This window comes from Cyprinus carpio, chromosome B24 (assembly GCF_018340385.1).
Source record: "Cyprinus carpio isolate SPL01 chromosome B24, ASM1834038v1, whole genome shotgun sequence".
NCBI classification, from domain to species: domain Eukaryota; kingdom Metazoa; phylum Chordata; class Actinopteri; order Cypriniformes; family Cyprinidae; genus Cyprinus; species Cyprinus carpio.
The window spans coordinates 1,399,866-1,424,288 of NC_056620.1; the positions used below are offsets into that span (position 1 = coordinate 1,399,866).

Sequence of the window (24,423 nt, forward strand, 5' to 3'; positions counted from 1 at the left end):
CAAAGTCGTAGCAAAGGTAAACAATCAAAAACACCCCATCATGAAGATGCCCAAAAAGTCTTTAAAAGATGTGCTTTTAACATGGCCTTAAATTTCGGTAGTGACTTTACTGACCTTACAGAAAGAGGGAGATCATCCCAAAGTTTGGGTCCAACACAAGAAAAGGCTCTTTCATCCTTTTGTTTGCATTAAGTTCTTAATACACAACGAAGATCCTGATTTTCAGATCTCAAAGATCTAGAAGGATTGTAAAATGCCAACACACTCGAAAAATAGGAAGGGGCAAAATTATACAACAAGTAACAAAATCTTATAACTAATTCTGTATCGAATCAGCAACCATATCTGTGATTTTAAAAGCAGTGTAACTGAAGCGGTGACATTTTTTGGCTCACTTGAGTGAGTATCCTGGCAGCAGCATCCTGTACTTTTTAAATAGACCGATGCTCTGTTATCAATTCCAAAATAAAGTGAATTACAGTAATCCAGTAAACCATCACCGTGATTGCTTTCTCAAAATCAGTAGTTTACAAAAAAAGGTTAAGTTTTAGCTAAAAGAAAACTTGACCTAACGGCCAAATTTATTTATCCATTTTTAAATTTGAGTCCAGAACAAACCCTACATTTTTTACACTATTTGTAATTAAACTAGACAGATGGGTGGATTTTAAGCATTGAGCCTCTTCCAGGGTCAAGCACTATGACCTCGGTTTTATCACAATTTAATTGCAAAAAGTTTGCAGCCTTCCAGGCTTTGATGTTCTGTAGACAGGCCAAGAAATTATCAATAATGTTTATGTTCGACTGTCTCACTGCAAGGTAAATCTGAGTGAAGTCTACATACAGTAACAGTGGAAGGATACATTATATTTATGAAAAATGAATACTAAACGTAACATATAAAGGGAAAATAATATTGGTGTGAGGATCGAACCCTGAGGTACCCCCCAAGGAAGAGCCAAACTGGGTGAATTTTCTTTCACTGTGACAGTGACAGAGAAAGATCTGCCAGTGAGATATGATTTAAACCACTTAAGCACATTTCACTTAAGACCAACACAGTGTTCCAGGTGGTCAATCAGTATATTGTGATCCACCATATCGAACGCCGTGCTGAGGTCGAGTAGAATCAGAATGGTATTTTCTCCATAATCCGAAGCCAAAAAGATGTCATTCAGTACTTTCACCAATACCGTCTCAATACTATGATAAGGCTTAAAACCTGATTAAAAAACCTCAGCAACAGATTTAGAATTAAAAAACCCCATCAACAGATTAAAAACCAAATTTTCCAAAAAATTGCAAAAAAAAAAAATTCCTAAAAAAAGGCCTAAAATTGTGTAGCCTATCTAATTTTTAACAGTACAGGTTGTGTAGCTTCTTGTTAGCCTTATTTAGTGAGCTTCACACTGTGTTTTCTGTGATCCAGAGAACAGCTGCGAGTCAAACTTTGGTTGTTACTCCACTGCTCGTGCTTTATGTATTTCATAAACATGTCTGGAACATGTCGCTGTGATTCATCTGTGGGTGTCTGTGTTTTATGACTGTTTTGAGATTTGAGATATTTGACCCATTATTGGCTTTTCAGCGTTGTAATGTTGACAAACGGCTCTGTAAGTGTTGCTGTGCACAGGGTCATTATTTTACTGTCCTGGAATCAGCTGCTCGCATTCCCAAAATCCTGATGTTTACTGCACATGTGCAGATGTGACTCACTAATCCTGTGTGTTACTGTCAGACAGCAAAGACCAGTGTTACTTCAATGCTTTTTCAATACTGTTATAATATTTATTAATATTTACAATTAGCTTTATTTTTATGTTTTCAGTTTTTGAATGTTATTTGTGTAATTTTTGTAATTTTGGTAAAGTTTTTATATTCTATTTGGCTTTATTATTTAATTTAATTTAATTTAATTTAATTTAATTTAATTTAATTTAATTTAATTTAATTTAATTTAATTTGTTAGTAATTTTAGTATTTCACTTTTTTAATTCATTTGGTTGCCAAGGCAACATTTCATTAAATTAACAAAATATGTATTCATATTTAGAATTAGCTTTTAGCTTCAGTTTTGAGTTTTATTTTATTTTATAGTCATTTTAGTAAAAATTTGGGAAGTTTTTATATTCTATTCAGATTTATTCTTTTTTTTTTTTTTTTTTTTTTAATTTTTAGTCATTTTTAGTATTCTGCCAAAACTTATTTTATTTCAATTACTTGCCAAAGCAACGTTTAAAATGTAATTTAAGTATTAACTACTTAGGTGCATCATTATTTATTTATTTTATTATTATTTAATTTTTTGGTATTTACTTTAACTTGATTTATTTCCGTGAACTGCCAATGCAGCATTTCTAATTTTGTTCATGCTTTGACTTATTTATCTTATTATTAATACAGGTGCATTACTTTCTGGTTGCAGAATCACTTTTGTTTGCATTATTAAGTTATTTTAGTAGTATTTCTATACTATTATATATTATTTCTTAATACTTTGAATTAGCTTTGATTTCTGTATTTTCAAATAAGTTTTTTTATTTCTGTTAATTTTCAAATAAGTTTTTTTATTATTATTATTATTATTATTAATTTAAGTTTTTCATTTAATATTTTATTTTAAGTAATACAAATATTTTTAGATAGCACTTTTGGATCTTTATCTGAGAGTCATTTCTGAACACTCAACTCTCATATCTTTGGTGCATTCTGTTGTTTTTGTAAGTGATGTGTGTGTTTCTCTCGTGTGAAGAGCTGAAGAGTAAGTGGCATCTGGTGGTGGAGCGTCTGACGGTGCTGTTCCTGAAGTTCCTGGAGTGTGTGCAGAAGCTGCAGCTCTTCATCTGGTGGCTGCTGGAACTTCACATCATCAAGATCGTCTCGTCCTACATCATCTGGGTCTCAGTCAGAGAGGTGAGGAACAATCACAGCTTAGGTGGCCCAACGTACAAGTGTATGTGATCTCTTTTGGACAATCCAGCTAAGTAGTAGCTGGACCTAGATGGTCTAGATCAGGGTTTTTCAAACTTTTAAATGCCACAGACACCCAAATAATCATCCTCAAGCAAGGAACCCTATCCCAGGGTTATTATAGTTGACTTAAAACTAAAACCAAAGCCATTAAAAACATTTTCATTACTTGAAATAAAATAACTGTTAGTTAAAATAAAACATAATAAAAAAAATAACAAAAAAATCTTAAACTTACTTTATTTCTGCTAGTTTTAAAGGTGACATTTCTCATTTTCATTTAGTTTAACTTGCTGTATTAAAATAACAAAAACTAAATTAATAAATAAGTTAAATAATAATAATAAAATATAAAAAATGTATTATCAATAATAAAACAATGAAAAAAACACACAATAAAATTACAAAAGAAAATTAACTAAAATTAACATGAAGACAGAAAATATAAAAATAAAAAATCTAATTAAAAATATTGAAAAAAACTTTAATAGTATCTTGATATTGATATCTTGAAATTTAAATGGCATCTATATTGTTTTTTTATTTAAAGGCCAACTCATACAGTAAAATTTTTCTATAAATGACTTTCTAAATATCATTTAGAAAATAGTTTGTTTCAGTTAAGCTGGTTTGCTTGGTTGTTTATTTTTATTTACTTTTTATTCATTTACTCACTCATTTATTATTTAATATTTTATTTCTTTATTTATTTTATTTATGAATTGTAGTTTATTATTTTTTTTTTCTCTCTAAACATTTATAAAAATGTGAAAACCTAGGTGACTACATTGTTGACGCTGGTAGACCGTCTCAGCCAAAAACCCACAACAGCTGGTTCTGTGTCTCTGTCAGGTGTCTCTGTTTAACTATGTGTTTCTGGTGAGCTGGGCTTTCGCTCTGCCCTTCAGTCAGTTCAGACCGCTGGCGTCCAGCGTCTGCACCGTCTGGACCTGCGTCATCATCGTCTGTAAGATGCTGTACCAGCTGACCTCCATCAACCCGTCCTCGTACTCCAGGAGCTGCAGTATGGTGAGTCCTCACACACTCACACGGGACACACAGACGCTCTGGTTCTGACCGCTCTGTGCTTCTCTCCTCCAGCCAGAGAACTACACAGACGCTCAGCGCTCAGACATGGCCAGATCTCTGCTCTACAGCGGCCCGGTGGACCCGGCCAACTGGATCGGCCTCAGGAAGTTCTCTCCGCTGCTGGAGAATCTGAGGGTGAGAGCTGCTGGTGTTCAGACGCAAAACCAGTATAGTGAGGATCATTATAGTTATTACACTCTTAAAAATAAAGGTGCTTCACAGCGATGCCATAGAAGAAGCATTTTTGGTTCCACAAAGAACCATTCAGTCAAAGCTTCTTTAAAGAACCATCTCTCTCTTACAATTTTATAATCTGAAGAACCTTCTTTTTGCCTTTTGTGAAACAGACAGGTTCTTCAGATGTTAAAGGGTCTTTATGGAACCATTTAGACAAGGTTCTTCTATTGCATCGTGATGCTCCTTTATTTTTAAGAGTGTACAGTTAACTAAAACTAAATGTGAAACTAAAATTAAAGCCTTTATAACAATGTGTTATTTGAAATAAAATGTTACTTTTTTAATTTTTTTTTTCCGATAGTTGCCAAGGCAACATTTTTTAAAATCTTTATTTAGTTTAACTTGATGTACTAAAATAACTAATTAATTTTTATTTCAGTTTTAGTTTTAAACTTAAATAGACCGACTAAAAATGACAGAAGCACACAATAAACTTACTCTACAATCTGATTAAAATGAAAATGAAAACAAAATATAAAAACAAAAACTGATTCAAAATATATATAAAAAAAAAAAACTATAATAGTGTCTATATGATACTGAAATAACACTGATTGCCACATGGAGAAAAAAATAAATAAAAAAGCACCCTAGCTAAACTTATTATATCAGCTGTGAGACCTTTTACTAAGACGTGTGTGCCTTTCCAAATCATACCCATTCAACTGAATGTTCCTCGGGTTAACTTCACTCGAAGTGTAGTAACATCTACAAGCGATATGAATGCTCCTGAGATAAATTTAAACTGTCCCAGATAAGGGTATGAATACTTATGTAATGGAATTTATAAAGTTTTGTATTTTTAATAAATTTGCAAAGATGTTACGAACCTGTTTTTTGCTTTATTGTTATGGCGTATGGAGTGTAGATTGATGTGGAAAAAGTAATTTAAAGCAGTTTAACATAAGGCTGCAACATAACAAAACGTGAAATAAATGAAGGGGTATGAATACTTTCGCAAGGCACTTCCTATATATAGGAAGATATTAGAAGATGCATGTGTTTGGTTTCTATAGAAGATGGTTTGATCTGAATAATTTATGTATTTTATGAATATACGAGTAAAGGTTGGTCACATTTAGTGTTCAGTTATTATTTTAAAGATACTATAAAATTTTTTATATATCGTCTATTTTTATTTTAAAGATAAAAAAAAACTATTTTTTGTGATTTCTAGTACTTTTTGTAGTTTTTATTCATTTTTATTTCAGTTTTCATTATTTTTGAACATTAACTTAAATATAAATGAGAAATGGTGCTTGGCAGCTAGCTGAAGTAAGTTTGTAATATTTTGTTTCAATTCAGTTAATGTTTATTTTAATTTCAAGTATATTTTTATGGCTTTAGATTCAGTATTAACGTTGGTAAACTTTGGTCACACAAATTTGATTTTTGTGTAAAAATGTGCTTCATACTGTACATCTCTACACTATTAACAATAGACAGCTTACCTTTTTTGACTGTAAAATTTCACCAAAATTTTGTGACGGGGTCAGAGTATCGTTCTCATGATAACATTTAATCGAGAGATGATCAATCAGCTCCTAATAAAGTTACCAGCCATCTGCATTATGCCGATTTATGCTTGCATATGTCTCTTGTGGTTGTTAATTTAAGACACTACGTGCACTTCAGTAGCATCCTTTTCCATTTATTGATTTGTTTGTATATTTGTTTATTTTCCGCACACAGAATAACTTACTGATGCTGGCTCTCTTGGCGTTTGAAGTGACCATTTACCGTCACCAGGATCTCTACCGGATGAAGAACAACCTCACCCCTCCGGTCACAAGAACCATCTTTTACAACATCACACGCCAACATCTGGACGACGGCATCATCAACTGCGCCAAATATTTCATCAACTACTTCTTCTACAAATTTGGTCTTGAGGTAATATCAGCATTAATTATACACGACCATTCAAAAATCTGAGGTTGGTGCTGTTTTAGAAAAAGTCTCTTCTGCTCACCAAGGCTGCATTCATTTGATCAAAAATACAGTAAAAAATTATGAAATAATATTGAAATCTAAAACAGCTGTGTTCTGTGTGAATCTCTATTAAAGTGTAATTTATTTCTGTGATGCACAGCTGTATTTTCAGCATCATTACTCCAGTCTTCAGTGTCACATGATCTTCAGAAATCATTCTAATATGATGATTTGAAGACGGTCTCTAATAGATTATCATCTGAAGCTCAGATTGCAAACACACTGTTGAGACAGATAAACCACAAAAGAGTGGATCAGGGTTACGTGATGGATATTGAATTTTAATTTGTGTATAGTGATGCTATCAAATGCACCCATTATTGTCCTAATCTGAAACCTGTGGCTGAATGTTGCTCCTCCAGACCTGTTTTCTGTTAGCGGTGAATGTGATCGGCCAGAGGATGGATTTCTATGCCATGCTGCACGCCTTCGGTCTGATTGCGGTGATGTATCAGCGCAGGAGAAAAGCCATCGGCCGCGTCTGGTCCAAGTATTGCTGCTTCCTGGCCTGCATGTTAGCCTTCCAGTACCTGATGTGCATCGGCATCCCTCCTGCGGCCTGCACAGGTGAGCCACACAGGTGTCTGCTTAAAGAGACAGTACACTCAATAGTGAAAATGTGCTGAAGATGTACTCAAACTCAGGCCATCCGAGATTAAGATGAGTTTGTTTCTTCATCAGGTTTGTAGAAATGTAGCACTGCATCAGTGTCTCATCAATGGATGCTTTGAAGTGAATGGGTGCCGTCAGAATGAGAGTCCAAACAGCTGATAAAAACAGCACAATAATCCACAAGTAGTCCATCAGTCCATCAGTTAACATCTGGAGAAGACAAAAGATGAAACAAAGCTCCAGATGTTAACTGATGGACTACTTGTGGATTATTGAGATGTTTTTATCAGCTGTTTGGACTCTCATTCTGACGGCACCCATTCACTTCAAAGCATCCATTGATGAGACACTGATGCAATGCTACATTTCTACAAACCTGATGAAGAAACAAACTCATCCTGATCTGAGATGACCTGAGGGTGAGGACATTTCCAGCTTATTTTTAACATTTTGGACAAACTATTCCTTCTGTTGGTTATCTTGAAGAAGGCTCTTGACTATATTTCTGAATTTCATTAATATCTCTCCTCTGGTTCAGACTATCCGTGGAGACGGCCGTCTTCCAGCATGGACTCAAACGTCATCAAGTGGCTCTACTTCCCCGACTTCCACACCAAACCCAACTCCCTCTTCCTCCTCTGTGAGTAGTGTTGAATCTGCTTTAACGCTCTCTCATCACGTTTCCTGATCTCTTCTCTCTCTCTGCAGATGACTTCATGCTGCTGCTGTGCGCGTCGCTGCAGGGCCGTGTGTTTGAGGAGGAGAGCGTGGCGGCCGTGCAGCTGCTGGCGGGTGATAATGTGGAGATCTGTCGAGATCTGGACGCCGCCAGCTTCAGCCAGCACAACCCTGTGCCCGACTTCATCCACTGCAGGTAAACATCTCACACAAACAGCACTGACCAGAGGAAATTCATTGCATTATGTGTAATTAGTATTAGTCATGCACCAAAATGAAAATTCTGGGCCAAATTCAAAATGAAAATTCAGGATTCTGGATCCAAAAAAAAACAAAAAAAAAACTGCTTATATCCTTAGCCATCTTCAGGAATCAGCTAAAAACACACATCTTCTGTCTTTATTTGACCCAATAACATTCTTTTTATATATATAAAAAAAAAAAACTTTTCCCCTTTTAGACTTGCACTCTATTTAATAACTGCTCGTTTTCTTTAAACATTTACTAACTACTTATTTAATTTAAAAAAAACACTAGCTTCTCTGTTCTTTTTATATTCTATCTATTTGTTTTCTTTTTATTTATTATACAATTAACGAAAAGCAAAAAAGACCTCAAACACTAGCTTAATATAATAATTTTAAAATTAAAAATAACCAATATAAAATAAAAAAAAAAAAATAATAATATAAAATCATTAAAAAATAAAATTTTCTGTAACTGTATTAACATTATTGTGCCAATTAAAAAAAAAAAATTAAATTATTATAAAAAAACATTATGAATGAATTAAATTATTATTTAATTATTTCGTTTTTAATTATTTTTTATTATTAATTTTACATTTTCATTTAGCCAAAGACTGAACCAAAACTGAAAAAAAAGTATTTATTAATCAATTAATTAGTCAAATCGATTTAATAATCAACACTCAAATAAAAACCTAAACTGCACATAAAGCCATTTTTATGTTGACTTTTTAATAACAGAATTATGCTTTTATTCCAATTTTGTTGTTGAAATATACACAGTTAAAAAGTGGCTGTAATAATAACTTGTTTTATCACAGATTTATTTAAACATGAGTTAAATAAAAAGGACACCAGGTTAAGAATAAATATCATTAATATGTAATACTGTGCATATATTTATCAAAAGGTAATCCAATGAGGTAAATGTGGCATTGGGTGACATTGTTTACAAGTGGTTTTACTGATGTTTTTCGTGAATGAAACACTGTTCGATTACATGAGACATAAATCACTTCAGTAAGTTGTATTGTATCTTTCAACACCGTCTAATATTTATTCATGTTTATTTGTTGCCTAAACCAAAAATTGTTCAGTTACACACTTTTATGTCACATCTTGTTCCGTTGAAATGCTTCTTTTAAAGGTCCATTTCAAAACAGAGCAAACATTAATAATCTGTATTACTTGTGTTTTCCCCCCACATCATATAGACTTCCAAAGGGCCGCAGAATGGCTTTAAATTAGTTAAATAGTTTATATTTATAGAATCTAACTTAATTACAAAAATGAATTGTGATTCGTATTTCAACACTCCCAGGTTCTGTTAATAAAAACGTTTGAAAACAAGCAGAAACCGGAGAAAACGTCTTAGAAAGCGGCGGCGCTGTGGTGGTGTTTCCAGAGACTGTGTTGGACAGTGAAGGGGCTTGAAGTCAGCAGCACTGATTATACTCTGATTACTCTATCTGTCATCCGATATGGCTCAGAAAACACTTCAGTCGCAAAGACATTGTTAATTTCTCAAGCCTGCAGTCTTAGTTTGAGGTCTCAGGATCAGCTGAGCTTTCTCTGCTTATTATTGCAGAGTAAAACGAGACGATGAATAGTGATTCTAGATCAGGGCAGGGCTATTTATCTCTGAGCAGGTCATCCATCAGCTGTAGAAAAACCGAAGAGGTTTGACAGCTTCAGCCAGTCCAAACAAGTAGAAATGATGATGATGATGATGATGATGAAGGAATCTGGAGATTTTCTGTCTGCTGCTCTGATCATGTTATATTTAGAGGAGATCACGTGTGCGCTCAGTTTTTCCACTTCTTCATCATTATACTTATTATCATACTTGCAGATTCCAGTAAATCCAAATAACCTGCTAATGCATTGTGGGTAATTCTGAGGAAACAGTGCCATTTGATGGAAAATGATTTGGTGGTTAAACATTATTAGCAGAAATGGCATTCCTAGCAAACATCATCATATCATCACCACATTGTTTACAGTCTGTGTTTTTGATGCCAAAGACAATATTTTTTATTTCTCTGATAACAGTTGAAATTTTGAGCATGACCAGACCAGTATAATAATAAACATATGTGAATACTAATAATGATACATACACTATTGTTCAAAAGATTTGGGGTCAGTACAATTTTTTAATGTTTTGAAAGAAGTCTTGAGTCAAAAATGAAAAAAGGGTTGCCAAGCATCAAAACTATAAAAGTCTAATACAGTTTAATTTACATTAGAATGTGTCCTAGTCTAATTTTAGATTTCTGAGAGAAAAAAAATCGGAAGAAAAACAGATGTACAGAAGACATCCACTAAAATATCGTTCAGTGTAACAATAATTCATATACCAGAAATCGTGTCAGGCATATTTAGAACGAGAATCATTAGTTGGCATTAAAAGACTCGTGCTAATTTACTGTCATTTTAAATCTTTACCAACACAATTTAGGATGATCACTTATTATTGTATATATTTTAATAACAACAGGTCAGGATTGAGATGTTTTGCATAAATATAACTGTTTCATTGAATGATGATGGAACATTATTTCACCCATATTTTGACATTTTGTTTTCATAAAAGTTATTTGAAACATTAAAATAGACACTTACTAAATAATGCATACTTGCATTTTATATGCTGTTTATGTATATAAAATCACGTTTGCCAGTTTTATTTGATGCGGACACCAAAATGTTACGTTTCATCTTTGACCCACTCACCAGGGCTGCATTTAATTATAATACAGTAAAACAGTAAAATTGTGAAATATTATTACAATTTCAAACAGCTGTTTTCTGTGTGAATCTCTGTTAAAGTGTAATGTATTTCTGTGATGTGCAGCTGTATTTTCAGCATCATTACTCCAGTCTTCAGTGTCACATGATCTTCAGAAATCATTCTAATATGCTGATTTTCTGCTCGAGAAACATTTCTGATTATTATCAGTGTTAAACACAATTGTGCTGCACAATATTTCTCTGGAAACTGTGATGCATTTTATTTTTCAGGATTCACAGATGAATAGAAAGTTTAAAAGAACAGCATTTATTTGAGATGGGAATATTTTGTAAGATTATAAATGCCTTTACTCTCACTTTTAAAGGTCGTATCTGGACATGCTGAAGGTGATCATGTTCAGCTACATGTTCTGGTTCGTCCTGACCATCATCTTCATCACGGGCACCACACGCATCAGCATCTTCTGTATGGGATACCTGCTCGCCTGCTTCTACTTCTTGATCTTTGGGGGCGAGCTGTTACTGAAGCCAATCAAAAGCATCCTTCATTACTGGGACTTCCTCATAGCATACAACGTCTTCGTAATCACCATGAAGAACATTCTCTCAGTGAGTATCTCAGACTTTAACTCACAGCAATCTTTCACTCAGACGTGTTGTGAAATAGCTTGAAATGTGTCCTGAACAGCCAGGATATAAATTCTGTTTATAGCACTCTGCATTTCTGTGGGTCTGAATTGATTAATAATTACAAGTCAAGACGAGTCACCTTTACTTATACAGCGCTTTTAACAATACAGATTGTGTCTAAGCAGCTTTACAGTATTAAACAGGAAAATAGTGTGTCAATAATGCATATTACACACAACACATGCACACCTGCCTCACTAACAGAAATATGTTGCATAAATGGAAAATATCTCTCTCTCTCTCTTTTTATTGCTTCAGCAATTTATTTTCTATTTTTAATTTTTTCTGAACTTTTTTTTTTTTCACAAGTACATTTTGTAAATGTTGATTTTTTTTTTTGTATATAACGAAATGGGGGTGTGGGGTTGCTGCTTTTCTCATTCATTCTTTCAAATTAAAAAAAAAAAAAAAAAAAAAAAAAAAAAAAAAAAATTAAATTAAATTAAATTAAATTAAATTAAATTAAATTAAAAAACTGTAAAGAGTTTCATCCAAACGTGAGATATCAAAGATAAGGTTTTGGTTGTTGTGGATGTCACTGTGGTTTCTGTTCTCTCGGCTCTCAGATCGCGGCGTGTGGATATATTAAAGCGCTGGTGGCCAATCACTGCTGGCTGATCCAGTTGTTCAGTCTGGCCTGCACTATAAAAGGATATTCAAAGCGTAAGTTATGCCTTCATTTCCTCTTTGGTTTAAAGAACTGAAGGTTCACTTTCTACTTTCACTGTACACTTTGATGTTCCAGTGTTTTTTTTTTAATAGCTTTACTGCCACAAAACATGTCATGAAATTAGCTGAAAATGTGCTCACACCCAGGCCATCTCAGATCAGGATGAGTTTGTTTCTTCATCAGGTTTGTAGAAATGTAGCATTGCATCAGTGTCTCATAAACGGATGCTCTGCAGTGAATGGGTGCCGTCAGAATGAGAGTCCAAACAGCTGATAAAAACATCACAATAATCCACAAGTAATCCACAGCACTCCAGTCCATCAGTGAACATCTGGAGAAGACAAAAGATGAAACACATCCAGCATTAAGATGCTTTTAACTCAAATACATAGTGTTTATAATCCATAATAAGACTTCCTCCAGTGAAAAGGGCATCTGCTGTTGTCTCTCACATCAGAATCCAGACACAGATTTGTTTAGAGCTGTTTAAACACTGCTTGATCTGTGCAGATTTCTCTCCTGATTCACACCAGAACACTTTTTCACTGGAGGAAGTGTTATTATGGTTATTATGTATTTGATAAACTCTATGTGTTTCAGCTGTTGTCTAAAACTGGACTGGAGTCTTAATGCTGGATGTGTTTCTTTATCAGCTGTTTGATGGACACCCATTCACTGCAGAGCATCCATTGATGAGACACTGATGCAGTGCTACATTTCTACAAACCTGATGAAGAAACAAACTCATCTACAAACTATCTCTGATGACCTGATCTTTTGGGTGAACTATCTACTTTGACTCAATGAATGAAGTCTGTTTTGTTTTTTGTTTGTTCATCTAAAGAAAAGTTTTGAACCACTCAGATTAAGAAAGCCATTTTTCTAAAATAGAACTGAAAAGTTTTATGAGCATTAATGATTAACTAAGTTGCTGTGTCAGGCGGAGTTTGATTAGATTCTGGTGATTCTCACGCAGCGGAGCAGAACACAAATAAACAGTGTGAGCTGCCGAGTGACGAGGCCGGGATCATCTGGGACAGCATCTGCTTCGCCTTTCTGCTGCTGCAGAGGCGGGTTTTCATGAGCTACTACTTCCTGCACGTCGTAGCAGACATCCGTTCCTCTCAGGTCCTCGCCTCCAGGTACACACACATGCTCTGGGTTACTGCTGTTTGCTTTTCATTCACTTCTCATGTTTGCCTGCATGTAATCATCCCAGTTTATTTTATTATCATTCAGGTGCTATTTTATTTTATTTTATTTTATTTTATTTTATTTTATATTTTATTTTATTTTATTTTATTTAAATTAAATTTTTTTGTTTTACTTTTTTAAATTTATTATTATTATTATTATTTTTATTTTTCATTAGTTATATAATATATGTTTGTTTGTGTGTTGTTGTTGTGTGTGTGGTGAGTGAGTGTGTGTGTGTGTGTGTGTTAAACCAAATGTGTGTGTGTGTGTGTGTGTGTGTGTGTGTTATTTTAGTACTTAAAGTTAAACCAAATTAAAATGAGAAATGAAACAATTTTTTTCAGTTAACATTTATTTTATTTAAAGTATTTTTATTTTTTTTTTTATTTATTTTTTATTTTTTTATTATTCATTTATTTATTAATTGATTGTAATGGTTTTAATTTTAGATACAGTTTTAGTTTTATTTGCCTATAATAACCCTGCATCTAACATAATGTTGTGGGTTAATTTTTAACTTAATGTCCAGGAAAGATCTTCTTAATTGTTGCACAAAAAAAGACAACATGACAGCTTTACAAAACAAACAGATGTAGATATATGTAGATAAAAAGCACTCCAAAGAGTGCATTTGAGGCGGTTTCATATTTTAAAATGTCATAATTTTGTTATGAGAGCACTCCAGACGTATTCAGACTGTGGTTTGTTTGTTTCGTGTCTCTGTTTCTCTCTGTCTGTCTGTCAGAGGAGCGGAGTTGTTTCAGGCGACCATTGTGAAGGTGGTTAAAGCCAGAATAGAAGAAGAGAAGAAGTCCATGGATCTGCTGAAGAGACAGTGAGTTCAGTGTGGGACTCACAATGTTTCATTGTTCGCTGCCAGCTGCTGCATTCCCTTTTCACGCAGTCCTCTGAAATCATGCGCTGAGTGATGCATGAACACACACAAATGAGACACACAGATTGCTGCTTATTTCTTTTTCTCTGTCACAGTGTTTCCTATCATTTATCCAGCATGTTTAGCACCTGAGAGCTGCTGTTTAACCAGTGTTTTCCAGAAGAGCGGTAGAGTTGTAACAGTGTGTTAGTAGGTCACATCTGCAGGATATCTCAGCCTTGCCAAGATCGAGGCAGTTTTCTGTGCTTCCTGCAAACCCACACAAGCCCCGACATGAAGACTCTTGATCCTCAATTATGCTCTAATTGTGTTCAAGAGAACAGCTAAATTAGGTCAGCTCAAGCAGACAGGCTGAGGAATCAAAATAAGATCTTCTCCGCTTTCCTCCGTCTGTTTCTCTCAGGATGGACCGCATCAAAAGCCGACAGCAGAAGTTCAAGAGAGGTAAAGAAAGGATGCTGTCTCTGGTGCAGGAGAGTGGAGAAAGTCACTCAGTAGTCAAGGAGGAAGAGGATGATGATGAAGGTATATTCACACAAATATCATGTTTTCATATCTCAGGCCCAAAGTAAAAAGTTGTAAAAGTTTGGGGTCAGTAAGATTCTTTTTACAGATTTTTTTATTTTATTCAGCAATGATGCATTAAATTGAACTGAAGTGCCAGTAAAGACATTTATAATTCTACGTAAGGTTTCTATTTCAAATAAATGCTGCTTTTCTGATCTTTCTATTCATCTGTGAATCCTGAAAAATAAAATGTGTCAGTTTCCACAGAAATATTGAGCAGAACGATTTTTTTCAACATTGATAATAATCAGAAATGTTTCTTGAGCAGCAAATCATCATATTAGAATGATTTCTGAAGATCATGTGACACTGAAGACTGGAGTAATGATGCTGAAAATACAGCTGTGCATCACAGAGATAAATTACAAATTTAACACATATTCACACAGAAAACAGCTGTTTTAAATTGAAATTATATTTCGTAATTTTTAAAATTTTTACTGTATTTTTGATCAAATAAATGCAGCCCTGGTGAGCAGAAAAGTTAAAGATTGCATCTGACCGACCCCAAACTTTTGAATGGTTCATACTATAAACTGAGTACTTCTCATTATAAAATAAACATAATTAAATTTATCAAATAATAATAAAAATAAGTATATTTCAGTATCCAGTTAATAGTAATATTAGTAAATCAAGGGGACACAAATCGCACCGTTTCCTGGGAATAATTGAAATATATTCAGAATAAAACTAACAGTTGTGTTGTCCTACACACGTTTGACTGGATCTGTGTCGAAACACACTTTAGTCCAACATCAGTGTCAGTGAACTGAAGGTCCATGAATTCCACAAGTGCCTGTGTTTAACTGCGGTGTTAAATGCATTGCAATCAAATCTAAAACACGTGAAACGCATACCAGAGCTCCGAGTAAATGTGCGCTCTTTGAAATGGTTTTAATGTTTTAAAGAGTGTAGTGTGTGATGGCTTCACTGAAGCATTTCTCTACATTACAGGAGAGAACAGCAAAGAGAAGAAGAAAGACAAGAGGAAGCACTGGTGGAAGCCTTGGGTTGATCATGCGTCCAGTTAGTGTCTTATTTTGCAACTGAAATAAAATGATTCATATTCATTTCACAGGATCCCAATGTTGATCTGATGTCATTTGGATAAATATTGCAGCTCAGATTCACATTTGAAAGAGGAAAATCATAATATTTATTTGATGCCTCAACTGTTCCTTCTAAAGAACAGTGAGATTAAATAAAGAGCAAACTGAGACTCGTTTCTCAAATGTGTTTCCCTGAAAACACTAATAATCTCAAATATATCTGCCCAGAGATCTCAGCAATGCCTAGGATTGAGCTCAGACAGAGACAGAGATCTCAATGTGAACTCAATATTTCACATCAAAGCACAATTTGTTTCTGTTTTTACTTCTAAAATTAAATGAAATATAATTTAAACATGACTGGGCACGCTGTGTATTCGAAAATAAATAATAATAATAATTTAAAAATAAATTAGCAAAATTTGATTCAAAAAAATTATTCATTTAGAAAAATAAAATGTAATTTATTTTAATAGTTTTGTTTAAAAAAAATCATTTTCATTATATTTTATGATTGGTTTTATTCAATAGAAAAGTGATTTGTGATATGTTGTCTCTTGTAGTGGTCCGAAGTGGCCATTATTACTTATTTGAGACAGATAGTGAGGAAGAAGAGGAAGACGAGGACAAAAAGGATGAGGAACCTCCCAAAAGATCAGCGTTCCAGGTAAATATTCCAGAAACGTCAGTGCTTTACTGCATGCGCACCCATTTTCAAGTCGTATAACTGTGCTTAACTGTGCTGTTCAGCTGTGTTTAACCTAAATGGCTCTGTGTTACGAAAATGTTTCAATGTATTCTTCTATTGTTCCCTGAGCACTTAACAATGCTTCATTATTTATCTGAGCACTAATCGAGCGGTTACATCACTAGCGCAGACCCTGACTAACCCGTCCCTGCTCTGTCGTCTGTTGTAGAGAGCTATCCGAAAGTTTGTCTCTGCTTTGCTGGCTTTATCAAAGTATGTCATTAAACTGCCCAAAACTGTGCTGCAGTATGTGCTCAGGGCAGCCAAGGTACTTCACAATGCCTGATCTATCTGCTCTCTTCCTGAATGCTGTAGTATGTGTCCGCTCTCGACGGCTATGGTGCTCCGCTGCATTTTCCTGCTCTCCAGTTGCACGGTATACATGCATTTGTGGCACGCACTTGTAACTGGAGAGCAAATAGAGCCGAAATGTCTGCATGTCAATCATCTGGCTGCCGTGTAAACAGAGCAGATACGGTGCATTGCATGCGAGGAAGTGCAGTGTATTATGCAGTCGATTGCAATAGCATGCAGGGCTGGGTGATTTATTAACTATTCATGATATATTTAAGATAATGTTGCCATTAGCTAGTATGAAAGCGTGAAGATGTTTTAATAGCTGATTTAAACATTGTAGAATTGGTAAGTTTAATTCATTTATAAAACTTTCTAAAATTAGAACAGTTCATATTAATATATTCATAACTAAAATCCAACAGTTCCTTTAAAAAATACTTTATATTGGTCAATGTAAACAAATAAATGAATTGAGTATCCAATAAACAATGCATTAATTATATCAAAAAAAAATAAAAAAAAAAAAAAAAAAAATAATATTAATAAATAATAATATATATAAAACAAAACAGAAAATCCCAAAAAATATCAAGCGGCACAACTGTTTCCAACATTGATCATAAATCATCATATTAGAATGATTTCTGAAGATCATGTGACACTGAAGACTGGAGTAATGATGCTGAAAATACAGCTGCGCATCACAGAAATAAATTCTATCTTAAAGTATATTAAAATAGAAAACTGTTATTTTAAATTGCAATAATATTTCACAAATTTAAAGACAGACAGACAGACAGACAGACATGACGCATGTGAGTTGCAGATGTTGTTCTGGGGTTTGTCTCCTCACAGAAAAAAATAATGATCATTCACCCATTTAAGCATGTTAGCATATCATATTCTGTTCTTTGGTTTGGTTCCAGTTAAACAAATGCTGTGTTTTTCTCCTTAGTGAACAGTGTAATGATTCTTTTTTTGGACGAAACCTGACTCCACAATCAGAATGTCTGTCCTTTGGAGCAAAACATCCCCTAAAGCTGGTTCACTGTTTTGTGTATTGTGTCAGTGTCTTTGATTGACAGGAATATCTGACGCTTTTCCTAAAACAGTCTGTTTTGCTCAGATAAAGGCTGGTTCTGGACTGGAACAGTGTGCAAGTTTATACCCTACATCTGTATATTTGTTTTTCACTATAGGGGCAATTAAATTGGGCTCAAAGACTGGTTCAAAATTCCACTGTAGTTAAAGAGAAATTAGACATGGATTATTAACACCCAACCCTAAAGCTGCTCACTATTCTACTACTCCATATCTTTGTCTTATGGGACCCTCTGCTTCTCAGTTTGTGTATCATGCCTGGATAACTGACTCGAAAACTGCCATGAAAGAGCGAAGTAAGGAAAGACGGCGATTCTGGCAAAGATACACGGAGCGCAGCGAACCAGAAGGAACTGCTCCTTGCACAAGAAGTTTTGATCGGATGGACGATTAAAAAAAAACATACTCATTAACTCATAATTAGGGTACAATTATATCTTCTGATCTGCTTAATTTATTCAGAAATCGTGCATCCCTAGTAACAAATGTGGGGTAAATGGTTATCATGTGCTTATTACATTGTAATAACGCTGTCATTATTTTTTTTCATCACTTGCAGTGCATGTGGCCATTGAGGAAGGAGATCAGGAGGAAGGTGTTACAGAGGAAGAGGTATCTGAGGGTCCAGGTGAGACCAGCTTCAAAATCCTCCTCATATTATGAGTTAAAATCGTCATATGCATCAGTATGCTTACAGCTGAGGTCAATATTTTGCCTAAATATCTTTTTATTATTATTATTATTATTATTATTTATTACTATCTTTTATTTTTTAATTTTTTATCTTCTGGAGGCATCAGTTTCTCGAGTGTTTGAACCTTCTGTTAAAGTTGCCCATCGTATGAGTCCCTCAGTTTGTCCTCAGTGTTTGAAAATAGTTGCATCTCCCTCAAAAATCATAGAGTGAAAATTGTTCAAAATCATACAGTCATTGTTGGAAAGGGTTCAAATATACAAAAATGCTGGAAAACCACAGAATTTGTGGGACCTGAAGGATTTTTCTGAAGAACAGCAGGCAGTATTACTGTTCAGGACAAACAAGGGACTCATGAACAACCATCACAAAAACACAGCTGTGGATCATTCAGCTAACAACACAGTATTAAGAATCAACAAGATCATTTTTATAAATTCAACTATTATTTTCTCTTGTGGACTATACGTGACTCTGGAGCACAAAACCAATCTTAAGTCACTGGGGAATATTTTTAGCAATAATCAAAAAAAGTTATTGTCATTGTATGGGTCAAAATGATTGATTTTTATTTTATGTCAAAAATCATTAGGATATTAAGTAAAGATCATGTTCCATGAAGATATTTTGTAAATTTCCTACCGTAAATATATCAAAAATTAATGTTTGATTAGTAATATGCATTGTTAAGGACTTCATTCGGACAACTTTAAAGGTGATTTTCTCAATATTTAGATTTTTTTGCACCCTCAGATTCCAGATTTTCAAATAGATGTATCTCAGACAAATATTGGCCTCCTAACAAACCAGACATCAATGGAGAGATTATTTATTCAGCTTTCGGGTGATGTATGAATCTCAGTTTCAAAAAATTGACCCTTATGACTGGTTTTGTGCTCCGAGGTCACATATATAAACATCTTTAATGTGAAATATCTCATTCAGGTCAGTACTAAATAAAAAATAGCATGCATTTTGTTTGATCCTTCTTATTTTGGTAAAATAATTAAAATTTAGCAGATTCTGAAAGGGGGATGTAAACTTTTGACCTTGACTGTATCTCTCCGCTCCAGATAACATCCTGAAGCGAGTGTTTAACATCCTGAAGTTCTCCTGGGTGCTCTTCCTGGCCCTGCTGGACAGTTTCACCGCCTGGCTCAACTCCATCTGCCAGGAGCACATCGATATCTCCAACGTCCTGCGCATCGAGCGCTGCATTCTCACTCACGAGGTCAAGAAGGTAGAGCTGCTGATTGGCCTGCACCTGCATTTGTGTTTTATCATGCATTATTGGCTGCATATGACACATGATCTTATTTTGTATTTTTTTTTTTTTCATGTTATGTTTTTTTTTTGTTGTTGTTTTTTCTATTTATGTTTTTTTTGGGGGGGGGTTTATTTAAGAAAGTTTATTGCGTTATGTAATCATGTAATGAATAATTTAAATATAAATTACATTCAAAAAACAAAATAAAAATAAATAAATATATAAAATAGGATATAAAATATGTAAATAAAAATCTAAATAAAAAATCATAAAAAATAAAAATAAGAAAAAAAATATAAAAAATTATAAAAAAAAAAATAAAAAAAATAAAAAAAAAAACATCAACACATAAAATCTCAAACTATATAATTTTAAAAATGAACTTTTCATAACCATTTTCACAATACATTTCAAGATTAAAAATTCATTAAATTAAATAAACATCCAAACTTGGGAAACAAATAATTACAAATAATAAACAAAAAATTACAAAAAATTTTAAATAGAATAAATTCAAATTAAAAAAGAATAAAATAAAAATATTAAAAACACAAAATGAAATATTTAAAACCCAAAATACATATCTTAATAAAATGAGATATGTTGCACTAGCAACTTGCTGTTATAAATTAGAGTAATAAGGCAAATTACTAAAACTGAAATAAATGCGAAGGTAAATAGAAATATTTGTAAAAATATAATACAAATGACTAAAGCAAATAACAAAATTACTAAAATTTTAAATAAAAAATAAAAAATAAAAGCCAATTAAAAATATTAAGGAGTATTAAAAGTGAAGGATAATGTACTTCCAGCTGCTTGTCATTGCAAAATAATTTTAAGTCCTCCGGTTCCTTTTTTACAGTAAATACTGTCGATAGCGAAGACTCAAAAATGACGGTAGCTGTGTTTGTGAATTAATAACCAATCAAAATCAAGCATTTCAGAGAGCCATGTAATAATAGTATATAATTAACACTAAAATAACAAGTGTCACTGAATCTCAGTGGACTTCATGGAATCGAATGCAGAATCAGTATTAGCACATAATTACACTCCCCATGAATAATGAGCATCATGCTTGGAACAGACAGCACTGTAAACCTTGAGGTTTAACACCTCGTCTGCTGCCCTGCAGGGCAACATTCCATCAAGGGACAGCATCCACACGTACTACCAGAGACAGATGTGCAGCCCAGCGTCCGCTGAGTCCAGTCTGGACCGGACTGAGGACGAGTATTCAGACTTCAGCCCCCTGCGGAGCCAGGCTCACGAGTCCGATCTCTCCAGAGAGAACCTGTCCAGTTTAAATTAAACACAAATCACTGATACCATTCCTAGACTAGATCCCAGTAACATAAAAAATACGTCGATTCCTGGCATCCACAAAAAATACAAAAAAAAAATACACCTATTCTTTTATCTTTTTACAAAGCATTCTATTGTAGCTGAATAACATGAGCAAAAAATCAGCAGCCACAGAACATTGCAAGAGGAACTTTGTCTATGCTTTTAATACAAATACCACAGCAAAAACAACTAGACTAATATCAATTTGAAATACAAAATAAAAAAATAAAAATAAAAAAACAATAAAAAAATCAATAAACAAATCAAAAAACAACTAAAAACATACACAGAATTACAGTAACAGGGACTGTAATGAAAATGTTAAAAACACTGCATAGTTTTCTTTTCATAAATAAAATATAGATTAATCCATATTAATGTGACGACAGTGCAGTGAGTGATTTTATTTTTATTTTGTTCTTTGATTAACAGTAATGGCACAGACAACAGCAGAAATATTAACTTTCACTCAAGACTAGACCTAACTCAACGGTCCAATATACTGACACACGTTTGTTTTTCCCACTGTGTTTATGAGGATATTTCGACATAATTGTGTGTGTATTTGTCTGTTCACGTGAAAGAGAACTCATCTCAGCATTCATGCAGTATATGAGAGACAGCATTCTGTGTTCATGCTGTGGATGTGAAAACTGTATGAGTGCCGAATTGAGTTCTCTTTTACATCTTCTTGCACTTTAAAATGTTCCTGATAAGCAGAATTGAAATGTTCATGTCTTATCGAATCTGCAGTTCTTGGTAATCTGGAACCGGTTCTCAAATGGAGCTGATCCTCGATACCCAGCCCTATTCGGTAGTCTATAAGTGCTCAAAGTAGCTTGAAGATGATTCTCAAAACAGTGAGGGTCTGCACAAGACCAAGCCAGAACTAGACGTCTACTAGTAAAAAAAAAAAAAAAGCTGGTGTATAAAAGTATGACCTGAGCAGCACTTTCCTTTGAATATCAGCTTGTTTAGAGACTGTGAACTATAAATCAGACACTGTTCTTTATTTAAAGGAGCAGCTTAGTTCAGTGTAACAGTCTGTTATTTTGACTCTCGCTACACCCAGTGTAAGGCACACACTGAGATAAGGTGTTTGCCAAGGGTTCCGTGTGCCAGATTTCCACATCTCCCTTCTGTCTCACCAGTGCACACACGCCAAATCATAAAAAATTGGCTAAACGTGCAGTCTAAATATGGCCAAATAAAACATAACAGCATGATTCAAGTTAAGGATTACCATATTTACACTATTGCTTTTTGTTTTTGAAAGAGAACAAAATACCATATTGTTGCCATATTTCAACACAAGGTGCTGATGATTTTGATTGTAAGTGAATCCTGAATCTGGTTCTTGTCTGTAGTGTGGACCAGCCTGAGGAGACCAGCGACTGTGTTCTCAAAACCAGCCAGCGCTCTCGACCCAGACTCTGCCGCCTGCCGAGTGTAGACCTGCAGTCATCCAGGTATGAGACCCCACCATCCGCTCTGCTTCAGACCAGCCGTGTGTTTCTGTGTGCTCACAGCTCCGGGCTTTCTGACATTACCTGCTAGGAGGCAGGTGACTCTGTAATGTGTGTAAATGAATCTGTCCTGGGCATTAACACACACACACACACACACACACACACACACACACACATACCTGTTTTTGCTACTGGGTGGGGACACATGACAACATGCAGCCTGGTGGGAACCACCCTTTCTGAGTGGTCTACAGACAAGGCAGAAACTGATCCACACTCCATTAACAGCCGTTATAACAGCCATCACTTGTAAACTTGAGTCTGACCCCTAGAAGACTAACCTGACATTTTACTAACTGCTGGGGACCCAGTCCGGTAGAAGACCCTCCAGGGGACCTGTGACGTAATGTTTTGATATGCTAATTAATGACATCACTGTGTGTGTTTAAAAGGTTACCAATGGGGACCTCACCTCAAACTTCTTAAATCAGCATCTTCATATAGGTCAACAGGTGCTACCTGCTACCACTACACACAACTGTATTACAAAATGCATTCAAATTCAAATAAATTGCATTTCAAATAAATGTTCTTTGGCAAAAGTAGTTCAGGACTGATTTTTATTTGTCATTGCTTTTGGACAAACATTTTGGCTGTAAAGTGCAACAGTTGAAACACTGAATCCCCTTGGACTAAACAAGTCCTTCATTTTTCCAAACTGAAAGGTTAACTCAATACCCCTCATGACAACGATGAGGAACTTATTTTTCCCAACAGCAGAAGAGAAAAGGGTTTTAAAAGAAGCGTACAAAAAGAGAAGAGGCGTACAAAAACAAGTGCAAAAACTTCTCTTACATCTTAGAAAGTGCTAAACTTCACTGACAAAGAAAAACTGAACGGAGCCATGATCACATTTTTTTTTTCTTTTCTCACACTCCCTCTTGAATGCTGTAATTCGGTTCTTGATATAAAACTTCACTGCTTCCCAGGTTCTATGTTTAAGCAATACCGGCGCTGACCTGATGCAGTCTTCACACTGCTTTTCCCCGGTACCCTGCCAGATGTGATGCAATCCGAAAGTTTGTTCTCGACTGCTTTCACCTCCTCTTCTGTCCATTTTCTTTTTGGGCATCTTGACGCACCTAAAAATGAAAAATAATTTTAACTTCACTTTCAAGAAAGACAATCTTTCGCCTTACTTTAAAAAGCTGAGTGTAGAGTATACTACAGAGGTAATGTACACTAGGACATCGACATTCAATAGCAAGTAGAGGAGTACCAGACCATTACTATTGAGACCTATGATATCTTAATTTATAGTACATCTGCAAAAAAAAAAAAATTAATAATAATAATAATAATAATAATAATAATAATAATAATAATAATAATAATAATAATAATAACAACAATTATAATAATAATAATAATAATTCAGACTGCATTCAATGCAGCTGCTGGCTAGGTCACAGAGACATGTGATTGTAGATGCAGTTTATGTGGCCTGTGCATGTGTGTCACATTCAGGCTGTGTGTTTGATTTGAATGTTATTAAAGGGTTATGTGGCAAGATTGTAGCCATCCACTTCTTGTTTAAAAGTGTAAAGACAAAGTAAAATATGTACAGAATCACATGTAGTAGGTAAGGGGGGAATTTGTTTTGTTAGCTTTAGAATATGCATAGGAGACAGACAAATTGTTTTTAATATTTCTTCTTGTGCTTCAGCAAACATAAATATATATATATATATCCTAAATACAGTTAATGAAATCAAGAAATATTTTACATTAACTGGATTAACAGAGACCACCTCAAAGTGCCCCTATCATGGAATCTTTAAAAAAT

General features: G+C 34.3%; 1 protein-coding gene across 1 annotated transcript; it reads left to right on the plus strand.

Annotated features, from left to right (window-relative positions):
- Positions 1 to 2,712: 2,712 nt before the first annotated feature.
- Positions 2,713 to 22,665, plus strand: LOC109069735 (piezo-type mechanosensitive ion channel component 2-like). The gene is made up of 19 exons (XM_042751886.1): positions 2,713 to 2,913; positions 3,823 to 3,999; positions 4,072 to 4,194; positions 5,989 to 6,189; positions 6,651 to 6,855; positions 7,439 to 7,540; positions 7,609 to 7,774; positions 10,946 to 11,189; positions 11,837 to 11,933; positions 12,917 to 13,082; positions 13,883 to 13,972; positions 14,436 to 14,557; positions 15,557 to 15,628; positions 16,215 to 16,318; positions 18,042 to 18,168; positions 18,357 to 18,425; positions 19,565 to 19,731; positions 20,897 to 21,057; positions 22,476 to 22,665. Exons 1-19 carry the CDS (start codon positions 2,728 to 2,730, stop codon positions 22,663 to 22,665), a joined length of 2,769 nt encoding a protein of 922 aa, XP_042607820.1. The 5' UTR covers positions 2,713 to 2,727.
- The last annotated feature ends 1,758 nt before the right edge of the window (positions 22,666 to 24,423 follow it).

Excerpts from the sequence above, each read along its gene's own strand:
- LOC109069735 (XM_042751886.1), top strand. The coding sequence starts at position 2,728 with ATGTGTGTGTTTCTCTCGTGTGAAGAGCTGAAGAGTAAGTGGCATCTG. Across the intron at positions 15,629-16,214 it reads TTGGGTTGATCATGCGTCCA|TGGTCCGAAGTGGCCATTAT; the intron begins GTTAGTGTCTTA and ends TGTCTCTTGTAG. Across the intron at positions 16,319-18,041 it reads CCAAAAGATCAGCGTTCCAG|TTTGTGTATCATGCCTGGAT; the intron begins GTAAATATTCCA and ends TCTGCTTCTCAG.